The sequence below is a fragment of the Pinus tabuliformis genome, chromosome 4_1, assembly GCF_031772625.1.
Source record: "Pinus tabuliformis cultivar Carrire ecotype Pingquan chromosome 4_1, CPIR1, whole genome shotgun sequence".
Taxonomy (NCBI): domain Eukaryota; kingdom Viridiplantae; phylum Streptophyta; class Pinopsida; order Pinales; family Pinaceae; genus Pinus; species Pinus tabuliformis.
Window position 1 is genome coordinate 603632153 of NC_142303.1, and position 13279 is coordinate 603645431.

The following is a 13279-nucleotide window of genomic DNA, read 5'->3' on the forward strand; positions in this document are numbered from 1 at the left end:
AGGGTTTTCCATTGTTTCTCAACAATAAATAGGCCTTCGAGCCTCATTGTAACACAGTTCAGAGGCATGTAGCCACCACATCTCTTCTCAGAGATAAGCTACCATCGCCCTAGCTAGTTTATTTCCATTACTGTTTGTAAGCATATTTCAGTATTTTACATTAATGAAATGAAGTATTATTTCCGCTGCATATCTGTGTTTATGGTTATCTCTGTAATTTGTTGCGTTCCTGTTTAAATTCCAGATCACTAAATTGTATGGCAGTGAACTATGCAATAATGTTGGAGTGGCCTCTCTTCGATAGCTTCTCCATATGGTGAGAGTTAATAATTATAGGGAGTTGAACTTAAGCCCCATTGAGTGTATGTTTATGCCCAATGCTTATTAAATCGAGTGTATAATTCCTTGAAACCCCATGGTATCAGGACTCAAAGTGTGAAACCATTTTGCACCAAGAACTATATCACAACCACCCATATCCATAGAAAACAGACAAGATTTGAATCGAAAATATCCCATTTGAAGTTTCACATTTTCACATTAGCCAACATGTTTAATCAAACCTCCATTAGCTACCGTAATTTCAAAGTTATACATTGCATGGGCGTAACAATGGGTTTCTTCAACCACACTCTTATGGATATAATTGTGGGTGCTACAACTATCAATTAAAACAATCACTGTGTTGTTCTTGATGAAGGAAATCTTTAGAGTTTTGGGTAAAAAATGCATGATAAATAATGGAGAGAAATTCAAGGTTCCTCACAAGGGGCTTCTAAGGTTGTTTCTTCTTGAGGAGGAAGGGTGATCTATCCAAAATCTAGTTTAAGAGCTTCACTACTAAAATGTATTTCAATTGGTGTTGGGAGGATACATATACATGGAATAATTTATGTTCTTTACATTTAGGCCCTTTGAAGTACCACTTATCTAAATTATAGCATAGTTGAAGACATTGGCATTTTGTGACTTCTTTTGGTGAAATTTTTTAGATTCTCAAGGGTTGATAGGGGAGGGGGTGGTAGTACATGCCAAAGATGGCAGGGGGGGGAATAAAAAGGTTTTTTTGGTCTATGCATTTATCCCCATCTCAACTTCTCGAACTCTCTCACAAGCCTGCAACAAAGTAGTTGGGCATTGCATCGTGATTTTCTCTCTAATTACCTTCTCAAGACCATTAATGAAACATTCTTCTAAAAAAGAGTAAGACATAGCCCATGTGTAAATTTCCAATCGCTCAAAGGTTGCTATAAATTCTATATTTGTGCTTGTTTGGCACAATATATTCAGACTTCTGAGATAATGATTGTCTCGTCCAAAAAAAGAGTAGATTGTCTTCAAAAATTGGATGTAGGAAATGTATCCTCCATGATATTTCTTATGCCATTGTGAACACTCTTCATCCAAGTATAACACCCCCTCTAAGTTTCATAAATTATTAGTATGAAAGTGTAGAGAGAAATAATGTCCCATTTGGGTAACTTGACTAATGGGATCAAAATCATCAAACTTATTCATATCTATTTTACGGAATTCTTATTACATAATGCGATGATTATCATAACAATGTCCTACTCAATTAGAAGAGTCATCCCTTCTAGTGGCATGCCCATATCCTACTAGATTCCTTTGCCTTTGACAATGTGGTAAAAGGTTGATTAGAGAGCTCACAAGCAATCTCATCGAACTTGGTGTTGAGATGGGAAACCTAGTGGTTGAGGTGGGTGGTTGTGTCATCTAAGGTAGATTGTTGTATAAGTCTTTAAGTTTGTTCACATTTGAGAGCATGTGCATGACCACATTTTCCAAAGTGTAGAGGTTATGTGTGGAGTATTTCTAAGTGAATGTTGTGAGTCTTGTACTTACCAAAAGGTTCCAAGTCTTGAGTACCTACAAGGGTCATTAAAAGAAACATTCATATTACATTAGTTGATTTTATTGTTGCTTCCCTTTAAAAAAACAAACAAACAAACAAACAAACAAACAAACTTTCACTATCATAAGAGGCAACATTTATGAATTTGTTCTCACACATTGAAATCTCAATTAATAGCGAATAGAGAGTTATAAAAGAAAATAACTAGTTATTGGAACCCTTGGAAAAAATCAATGCATAACTGAATTATAAAAGTACCTATAAATTAGTAAAAAATAAAAAAAATACTAATGACATTGAAAAAAATAAAAATTAATCATAAACCTGCCAAGAATTAACAAAATACATAATAAATGTAATAAATAAATAAAATACATAATAAATACTTAACCTAATGAGCTACAGAGAAAAGAACTAACCAACTTGAAACAAGTTATCATCTTAAATGCTTACATCATGAACATATCTAATACATTTTAAAGAAACTTTATCGTTCTAGATAAGCAAAATAGTTTCTAATTTAAAGTGTAACATGCTTAATCAAATAGTTTCTAAAGAAACTTTCTTTTGTTCAAGATAAGCAAAATAGTTTCTAATTTAATGAATGGCCTTAATTAATGAATTCAATGGACGCTAAGTTACTTGTTAAATCCTTCATTCATTGTATTATGAAACTGCCCATTAGGCTTGGAATTTCAATTTCTTTTGCCCGTCAAATGAAAATTTGATGACGACTTTACAATTTTCATGCCCTTCATTTTACGTTTTATCTAAATTTGTGAGTATAAATTTTTCTTTATAGAAATTCTCTTTGTAACTACTCTTATATCTCAGCGTTCATTAATCTCTTTCTAAAAAAATTCATTTTGGCATTTTTTAATAAAAAATTTATTTAATATACACTTGTTAATAAAATACATTTTTAATAATCATTAATCTTTAAAAAGTTAAATGAATTTCCAAATGAAATGACCAGCACTTCAACTTTGAAAGTTGCTCACCACACTTTCTAAAGAATTTTAAGGCACTCGATACTTCTTAATTTTTACCACTGAAAATTACAATTTCAAGAAATCCCTACCTAATTTAAAACATAATTAATAAAATAAATAAATATGACCAAGAAAGATAAAAAGCTTTTACTACTTTAAACTGCTAAATTAACCTACTTAAAAAATCATGAATAAATAAAAAATCAACATCAAACTTTCTATATTAAATCTCATCCCATCACAGTAAAATAAACAATTTCATGTATATAATCATTTGATAACTATCTTGGAAAGGGCATAGAAAAAAAGACTTTTGTCGAGTTTATTTTAATTGCCCTATTTTATGAGAAATATAAAAGTATGTACACAACAAAATTAACTTAATCTTTGAAATTTAAATGACCATAATCTTTGAAATTTAAATAACCATATATTTTTAGATTTTATTTTGTTAGCCCCTATTTTATACCATTTATTTTTAGATTTTATTTTATTAACCCTCATTTTATAATTTACAGATTTTATTATATATATGGTCCAGCAGAACCGAGATGAAAGATACACCAAATTGACCGGTGTTATTTAATTAATTAGTACCTACTACACGTACCATAAATTATGACCAATTGCATTTGTCTTTGAACGGAGATTCACGGGTTATTCATTTATAAGCCCCTGTCAAATTTCAGGCCTGCTGCCAACCATGGACGTCACACTCAGAGTCCCACTTGCTGCTGCTTTAATTTACAGTGATTGACGTCGACTCCCACATGCTGTTGCTTTGATTTACAGCGATGGACGTCGACTCCCACTTGCTTCTTATGTGGATGGATGCCACCTGGATGGATGCCACCTGTATTGCTTAATAAATTAACTTATCAACCTCAGGAATCAAATCATGTCTCGGGTTAGTGGATGCAGTTGGTTTTGCATAAAGATTGGGCCCCACATATCTGTGGTCACCATATCTTCTAAATGATGCAGGTATATATGGTCGGTGAGTCAACCCTCAATAATGCAGTGAAGGAAGGAAATTAGCAGCCATTTTCATGATTTCACAATTTAATAATAAAACAAAAGTATCGGTGAGTCGACCCTCAATAATGCAGTGAATGAAGGAAATTAGCAGCAACTTTCATGATTTCACAATTTAAGCAGCCTGACATGCAAGGGATATAGCAGTTGCTTTGTTGCTAAAATGCCAAAGTCAACCCCATTGAAACATAAATACAAGAGAACTGCTATATCCCTTGCATGTCAGGCTGCATTTATGTTTCAATGGGGTTGGAAATAGGAATTGCCTCAATAATGCAGTGAAGGTAGGAAATCAGCAGCGACTTTCATGATTTCACAATTTAATAATAAAACGAAAGTATCGGTGAGTCAACCCTCAATAATGCAGTGGAAGGAAATTAGCAGCAACTTTCATGATGTCTATGTGAGACAAATCTTTGTAGTGGACCAAATTTCTAAGGAATGATTGGATTTTGGGAAGGACGAAGCCCTAATTCTAAGCAGACCTAATAATACAAAATTTCATTCAATAGAAATATATGTCGACCAATTTGATGCTTCCTCCCATCTTTCATGTCATTTATGCTAAAATTTTCACTGCAGTAGTGATTTTGGAAGGTGTCAATATAAAGTGGTCCTGACCCATTGTCAATCTTTCACTAAATCTCATGTGAGTGGGCCATACTGTACAACTGTTAGGTGTCATACTTTACCTCAAATACGTTTTAAAACATGAAATAGGCACTGTAAGACGCCAAATTCCAGGCATGCGTGCCAACCATGGACAGTGATGGACGTCGACTCCCACTTGCTTCTTATGTGAATGAATGCCACCTGTATTGCTTAATTGATTAACTTATCAACCTCAGGAATCAAATCATGTCTCGGGTTAGTGGATGCAGTTGCTTTTGCATAAAGATTGGGCCCCACATATCTGTGGTCACCATATCTTCTAAACGATGTAGGAATATATAGTTGGTGACTCAACCCTCAATAATGCAGTGAACGAAGGAAATTGGCAGCGACTTTCCTGATCTCACAATTTAATAATAAAACAGAAGTATCCTAAATTTCATTCAATAGAAATATATATCGACTTGGTTCGTTCAGCGAAAAACAAATCCTCTGAATTAGTGTCTTCATTTGTTTTCATCGATTCGCTGGTAGGTGGTCTTTCACTGGTGAAATCATTCAGACGAAAATATTGAGGTTCACCGCTCATTCCCAATCTCTGTAAAACGTCTTGGATCTCGCTTGCTTCTTTCTTCTCTGTAAAACGTCTTGGATCTCCCTTGCTTCTTTCTCCTTCTGTATCCAATGGCGGATCTTACTGGGGATATCACATGCGTCGCCTCTTCTTCGTCTTCATCCACCAACACTGGCCAGGTTTATGACGTTTTTTTGAACCATCGCGGTCCCGACACAAAGAAAGGCCTCGCCAGCCATATCTACCGTCGGCTTATTCTTCGTGGATTAAATGTATTTTTGGACCAGCCAGAACTACGCAAGGGAGAGGACATTCTTTCTCAAATCAAAGAGGCTATTCGAACCGCCTCAGTGCATGTTGCAATATTTTCTCCAAACTATGCCGAATCAAGATGGTGTCTTGAGGAGCTCGCACTAATGGTGGAATCTGGATCGACAATTATTCCGGTCTTCCATAATGTCAATCCTTCAGACCTTCGGTGGACGCGGAGTGGAGATGGAGATGAGGTCCGGAGTCAGTATGCTCAAGACCTGCTGAGGCTCGAAAAGAAGAGAACATTCGAAGGGAAGCCACGATTTGACTCTATCACTCTGGAAAAATGGAGGAATGCTCTCTATGTTGTCTCAAATAAAAGCGGTTTTGATTTGAATGCATACAACGGGTAAGGGCCACACTCTCTCCTGTTTTTCTTAGTTTATTTAATGAATGATAAGGTATATCATACTATATTTTCAGAGACGTTCCTCAATCAAATTATCGTGCATTTGTTCAGTGACGAAGGGCAACTAGTTGATGAGGTCGTCGAAGAAGTGTGGCGAAAGGTTAGGAAAACACCTCTTAATGTGGCCAAATACCCTACAGGCCTCGATGAGAAAATAGAAGATGTGGAAAGAATGGTGCTCTTGCAGCAGCAAAGCCAGAAGACTAGGGTTGTGGGAATTGTGGGTCTTGGCGGGGTAGGCAAAACGACCCTTGCAAAAGAATTCTACAACAGATACAGATCAAATTATTTCCTGTCTAAAAGCTATGATCGATATTGTTTCCTGTCTGATGTGAGAGAAACCGCAGCGAGGAGCTCTTTAAGTTCATTGCAGACAAAACTTCTCAAAGACTTGGCTCATTTGAAGGACGTGCAAATAAGCAACACCGATGAAGGCATAGGGGAGCTCCGAAAGCATCTCTCATCCTCCCACCGATATCTGATAGTCTTAGATGATGTTGATCATATTGATCAACTTCACGCATTGTTTTCACCAGTGATAGATACCATTCATGCCAGTAGTTTAATCTTGGTTACTTCTCGCAATAGGGATGTACTTACAAGCTCGGATATTCTAGACCCGTCTATTTACAACCTAACAAGCCTTAACCGGCAACAGTCTAAACAACTATTCTGCTCCCATGCCTTTGACCAGAGTTGTCCTGTGACGGGATTTGAACAACTGGTTGAAGATTTTTTGAATTTCTGTGATGGATTGCCCTTATCTCTTAAGGTCATCGGAGCGGCTATTCGTGGAAAAGATTCTGAGTTTTGGAAAAGACAGCTAGACAAAATCAGAAGAATACTTCCCAAGGATATTCATAGCAAGCTTAAAATTAGCTATGATGGTCTGGATAAAGAGGAGCAGGAGATCTTTTTAGACGTCGCTTGTTTTTTTATAGGAGAAAACAGAGATACCGCCATCAGAAGATGGAACGGATCTGGCTGGGACGGATGGCTGGGTCTCCGTAACTTAGAGAACAGATGCCTTGTAGAGATCGACAGTGAAGAGTGTATAAGAATGCACGACCACCTGCGCGATCTCGGCAGAGATGTAGCAGAGAAGGAACATCCGCTTCGGCTTTCGCGACCAAATGTCAATCTTCTCCCTACTCTTTCCCCCTCATCGCCTGTACGTATGTTGAAGCTCTCCACGGATTTTCAAATTAGCATTGCGATATCTAAATTGCCTTTTTGTTTTGAAATTTTTTAAGAAAAAATCATGTTTTTAACAGCTCCGAGTGAACAATTCAGGTGCGAGGAATTAGCATGGATTATGGAAATGGCCGCGAACAATTTTTCGAAAACATTAGGGTCAACTGCAACCTAAGCAGGTTGGAACTGCTTAGGGGTGAAGGTTCTTTTGTTGAAAGCGTATTCAGTGCAGGGGAGTTACGACAACTGATATATCTCCGATGGGAGAACTGTCCGATCTCCTCAATATCTTTCACAATTCCAACAAGGAATTTAAGAGTGTTATACATAGAGGGGGAAGAATTGAAAACACTCTGGCAACATGAATCTCAGGTAGTACAAATTCTAATTTATTTGGACAGACATCGATTTACATTTCTCTTCAAATTATAAAAATTGCTTGCATTTAAGAATTGTCTTTGTTTATCACAATGTCAAATAGGTGACATTTACAGAGGCAAATCAACTTTAATGTTTTTATGTACACATTGCAGGCACCACTACAGTTGACGGAATTGTATATTGATGCTCCCCTTTCAGAGGTTCCAGAGTCTATTGGTAAACTGAATCAGCTCGAAAGAATTGCCCTGAAAAATGGTTATTTTAACACTTTACCAAATGAATTCTGTGATATGCATTCATTGAAACATATCAGGTTACAAGACTGTAAACAAATGATGTGGCTGCCGGATTCAGTTGGGATCTTGACGGGCCTCCAGGGACTCGACTTGCGCGGGTGCTCCAGCCTGCAGGGGCTCCCAGAGTCGGTGGGGCAGCTGACGGGCCTCCAGGGACTCGACTTGCGGGGGTGCTCCAGCCTGCAGGGGCTCCCAGATTCGGTGGGGCAGCTGACGGGCCTCCAGAGACTCTACTTGAGCGGGTGCTCCAGCCTGCAGGGGCTCCCAGACTCGGTGGGGCAGCTGACAGGCCTCCAGGAACTCTACTTTGGCGGGTGCTCCAGCCTGCAGGGGCTCCCAGAGTCGGTGGGGCAGATGACGGGCCTCCAGCGACTCTACTTGGGCGGGTGCTCCAGCCTACAGGGGCTCCCAGACTCGGTGGGGCAGCTGACGGGCCTCCAGCGACTCGACTTGAGCAGGTGCTCCAATCTGCAGGGGCTCCCAGACTCGGTGGGGCAGCTGACGGGCCTCCAGGGACTCGACTTGAGCGGGTGCTCCAGCCTGCAGGGGCTCCCATACTCTATGGGGCAGCTGACGGGCCTCCAGGGACTCTACTTGGGCGGGTGCTCTAGCCTGCAGGGGCTCCCAGACTCGGTGGGGCAGCTGACGTGCCTCTCGCGACTCCACTTGAGCCTTTGCTCCAGCCTGCAGCGGCTCCCAGACTCGGTGGGGCAGCTGACGGGCCTCCGACGATTCTACTTGGGCGGGTGCTCTAGGCTCCAGGGGCTCCCAGACTCGGTGGGGCAGCTGACGGGCCTCCGGCGATTCGACTTGGGCGGGTGCTCCAACCTGCAGGGGCTCCCAGACTCGGTGGGGCAGCTGACGGGCCTCCAGCGACTCGACTTGGGCTGGTGCTCTAACCTGCAGGGGCTCCCAGAGTCGGTGGGGCAGCTGACGGGCCTCCAGGGACTCGACTTGCGCGGGTGCTCCAGCCTGCAGGGGCTCCCAGACTCGGTGGGGCAGCTGACGGGCCTCCTGCGACTCAACTTGCGCAAGTGCTCCACCCTGCAGGAGCTCCCAGACTCGGTGGGGCAGCGGACGGGCCTCCAGGAACTCGACTTGCGCGGGTGCTCCAGCCTGCAGGGGCTCCCAGACTCGGTGGGGCAGCTGACGGGCCTCCAGACACTCAACTTGGAACGCTGCACCAGCCTGCAGGGGCTCCCAGACTCGGTGGGGCAGCTGACGGGCCTCCAGACACTCAACTTGGAACGCTGCACCAGCCTGCAGGAGCTCCCAGACTCAGTGGGGCAGCTGACGGGCCTCCAGTTACTTCACCTGGAAAGCTGCACCAGCCTGCAGGGGCTTCCAGACTCGGTGGGGCAGCTGACGGGCCTCGAGGTACTCGACTTGGAAAGCTGCACCAGCCTGCAGGGGCTCCCAGACTCGGTGGGGCAGCTGACGGGCCTCGAGGGACTCTACTTGTACGGGTGCTCCAGCCTGCAGGGGCTCCCAGACTCGGTGGGGCAGCTGACGGGCCTCAAGAGGCTCAACTTGGAAAACTGCACCAGCCTGCAGGGTCTCCCAGACTCAGTCGGGAACTTAACAAGACTCAAATGGCTTAACTTGTCTGGATGTTCCAATTTACAGATGCTGCCCAATGTTCAGCATTTGAGCTCGTTGATGGAGCTTGATGTGTCTCACTGTTCAAAACTGCAATGGGGTGCTGGAGTAGTCGAGTCCCTGCGCCATCGACTGGGAAATGGCTTCATCGAAGAAGGCGGCGAAAACAGTAATGAAGAAAGTCCGGAAGAATACAGCGAAAACAGTAATGAAGAAAGTTCGGAAGAATACAGCGAAATCAGTAATGAATAAAGCTGCAACGAGTTGTATAAGCTGCAAAGAGCGCTGTGTCATTAATCTTCATAGAGCTGTAACCACAGGCAAAATGAATTACAAAATGTACAGAATGCTCTGCATTTTACATCATATGTAGTAAAATATACTGGTGCAAATTATGTTGAGCCATAATAACATTCGTGTTTACGGTGCATATAACATTCGAATTTATAGTGATTTTTTTAATATTTATTTTTTCTTAAATACAATGCATAAATATTTGTTTTTTAAATAATTTTCCTTAATAAATTTAATTTTATTATTATTATTCAATTTATATATTATTGGATTAATATAAATTTTTGGATCATATATTTTAGTTATTTAAATATTATTGGTATAAGAAATAATAATTAATTTTTCATATATTTTTTAATTTCCTATTTTAAATCCTTCCATTTATATTTGAATTATTTATTCTTTTATATAAATTTCAATTTTAGTATATATATATATTTTTAATATTAATTTATTATATATTTGTTGATTTTTTTTTGAACTTATCTTCTATTTTAAATATTCAAAATCTTTAATACATATTTGAGTTGCTTACTCATATATATAAATATGTAAGTAATTAATTGAATGAATAATATATACAATTTTCAAATCTAATATTGATGATATCCTATAAATAATAGTGATATTCATAGATGCATCAAATATTAAATGAGCAAGAACAAGATTTTCATGAATGATATTTCTCATTTATGTAGACTATTGTACTTGCAAACCAAACATCTACACCTAATTAACCAAATAGACAACAATATTGATGATGACTAGTTAAAGTTACTCTTGATCTCTTTTACACTAATACTTATATTTATATGGATAAATATAAATAAACAATTTTGTAAAATATAATTAGTTTAATATATAGCATTTATTGAAAAATATTTAACAAAATTAAATTCTATTAAAAAAAACAAAACTAAACATATGTAATTTCTCACCTCATCCTTCACCTCAAGTAAGATCTATACTACAACGGAGAGGATAACAAACTATATTTCAACCACCTAAAGTAAATCCAACAACCTTTCATAAATAAATGAATTATATTAGTTTTATTAAAATTAATTCAATCTTAGTATATAACCATTTTAAATATATTCTATAATGATTATATAAAATTTAAAAAATTGGCATAATTAAAAATTAGTTTAGTATTTTTTTCACCATAATAATAATGAATACGTTAAGGTTTCCATGTAACTATCTCCCTCTATCACCACACTTCAGAAGGGGTACAATGTTTGTCTTTTTCCAATGGAGGTTGTGAATTCATTCACATTTGAACGAATCCTCTTTGTTTAGATAGAAGACCTTGTACACCACCCTTTTCGTGTTTCCATTAAGGCCATTTAAAGGAATCACTTTAACAGCATAAAACAATCAATCATTTTCTTGAATTATAGCCCTTTCAAAAGTTTGACATGATACAAAGGAAATAGGCCATTGGGTCATTCAGAAGGATCACCCATTCAATGCCTCCAAAACATTTCCTTGATGTAAGAAAATAGGTCATTGTGTAATTTTGAATGATTTCCTAATAGGTGTTTTTGAATTATCTACCTAATGTAAGGAAATACACCATTAGGCCATTTATAAAAATCCCATTAGGGCATTTGTAAGATCCATGTAATGCAAGGAAATATGCCATCAAACTATTTCAAAAGATTGATTATTGAGTGTTGTCTTGCTCAATGTGAGGAATTAGACCATTGAGCCATTTTGAAATATTATCTATTATGTTCTTTCAAAACATCCACACAATGTGAAGAAATAGATCATTAGGCCATTTCAAAAGATTCACTGGTGGGTGCTTTGAAAATATATACCCAATACAAGGAAATAGGATGTTGAGTCATTTCAAAAAATTGCCCACTGAACACTTTCAAAAAGCTTGGCCCTATTCATTAGGCCTCTTTTGAAGATGTGAAGTCAAACCGCTTTGAAAAATAGAACAAGGCCATCAAGCCGACTTCGAAAAAACTCATCAACCAATTTCAAAGTATCACCCAATTGGATTAAACAATGAAAGTAACCCATAACAAGCAAAGATCGATAACCTTATTCCAAGTAAATACTTCAAATTTCAGCATATGGGGGCTTAAAATCCTTGAACAATTTGAACATCAAGTGCGAGGATTGACTACACTCTTTTTCCATTCTAGAATTGAGGGTTTTTGGCCTTGTTTTCAGTTTTGTTTAGTTGTTTTGCTGCAAATGAACAATGCCTCCTTATTGAAGTTTACTTTCATCACTTAGACCAGCCTCCATTACATTAGGATTAGTGAGTGTTTTTTGTATTTTTCGTCATTTACAATCCTTTGTCGAAAATTTGTTTAAATCGAATTGTCACTTTAGTACAAAAACTGTCATAATTGTCGTTTTGTGTCAAAAAGAGAAGTGTCATGAATTCTTCCTTCCTTGGTAATCGATTGAACTTTTAATCATGTATTTGGTTTGATTTGTTTATATTCGAAGTGTTGAAAGCATTTTTATTCAAAATTGAAAAGTTTCATTGAGTCTTCCTTTCTCTTTTGAAGAAGAAATTGTTGAAAATGTCGTTTTGAGTAAAATATTTCATATCTTTGTTGCATTTAGTTTTCCTTTTTGGCATTTTTCACATTAAGGAGAACGAAAACAAATACATGCATTTGCATTTAGCATTTTTTGGTTTGTGTGCAAAAATATGATTTATGGAAATGCACTAGTGTGTGCTCTTTGCTCTTTGCTCTTTGCACTGTTATTTTCTTTCCCTAGTAGCTAGGATTTTCATTGCTCAAAATAAACAAAGATTGTTTATCATTGTAGATTGCATTTTAGGAATTTCAAATCATCATCATGCGGTGAACCATTGAAAGGCAAACTCTAAACAAGATCAACTTTAAAATGAATTTCAATGAATCTAACAACACTTTGGAACTTAACGCAACATATCTAGAGGTCTAGGCTAGAGACATGTTCCGGCGTCATTAAAACTAGTGGCTATCGTTTTCATTGAAGGTTGGGTGATTCCTCCTCCTTGATACGACAAGTGCTAGCACGGACTTGTGCTCCCCGTACCGTCACGTATATATTGGGAGACCACAATAGGCTTATATCCTTTATCCATAGGAAGCTGAGTCTGCCGCCTTATTGATCGCAATGCATTGAACACAACATTCGAGAATATTGACTGCCGTACATAAGTCCTTGGTAATTTCTCTTTAATTTATCACCAAGGTGTATATTGCAGTTTCGCAATTGGTTTGGTAATCCCTTTGTCTAGATTTTCCAAAGTAGTCACTTTCGTTCCTTTTCGACTCTTTAAAAGAAAAGGTCCATCTGAGCAGTTGTCCTTTCAGGCTCATTAAAAATCGAAGGAGAATAGAGTCATCTTTAGCTTTTTCTCGACTCTTAAAAACTAAAAGAGAAAATTTGTGTCAAGGCGTCATTAAAATTAATTGAATTCGGAATAACATCCTTGTTTCTTAGTTGATCTTAGGTTGAGACACATTGCGACGAATCTGGAGTCCACTGATCAAGGAATCCCTTTTGAGGGGAATCCTAGTCCTTTTACGTCCTAGGGAAATATTGGTGCTCCTTATATGGCTACATTGTCCCTCCCGGGAATTACCATCGGCCTACCTGTATGGTTGTTTTCAACCTCTATGGTTCAAAATGTTGTAATTGCTCCGCAATCGAGTACACCTTCAACTGGACAAAATCAAC

General features: G+C 38.4%; 1 protein-coding gene across 1 annotated transcript; it reads left to right on the top strand.

The window, feature by feature from the left end:
- The first annotated feature begins 4998 nt into the window (after positions 1-4998).
- Positions 4999-9698, top strand: LOC149177449 (TMV resistance protein N-like). Its single transcript, XM_089420145.1, has 4 exons — positions 4999-5750; positions 5862-6981; positions 7104-7376; positions 7538-9698. The coding sequence occupies exons 1-4, from the start codon at positions 5200-5202 to the stop codon at positions 9530-9532; spliced, it is 3939 nt and encodes a 1312-aa protein (XP_089276271.1). The 5' UTR covers positions 4999-5199; the 3' UTR covers positions 9533-9698.
- Positions 9699-13279: the final 3581 nt, after the last annotated feature.

What these genes read in the sequence shown, in the direction of transcription:
- LOC149177449 (XM_089420145.1), top strand. Translation starts at nt 5,200, where the DNA reads ATGGCGGATCTTACTGGGGATATCACATGCGTCGCCTCTTCTTCGTCT. An exon ending in GATTTGAATGCATACAACGG is followed by an intron (nt 5,751 to 5,861) that starts GTAAGGGCCACA and finishes GCATTTGTTCAG; the next exon opens with TGACGAAGGGCAACTAGTTG. An exon ending in CTCTTTCCCCCTCATCGCCT is followed by an intron (nt 6,982 to 7,103) that starts GTACGTATGTTG and finishes TGAACAATTCAG; the next exon opens with GTGCGAGGAATTAGCATGGA.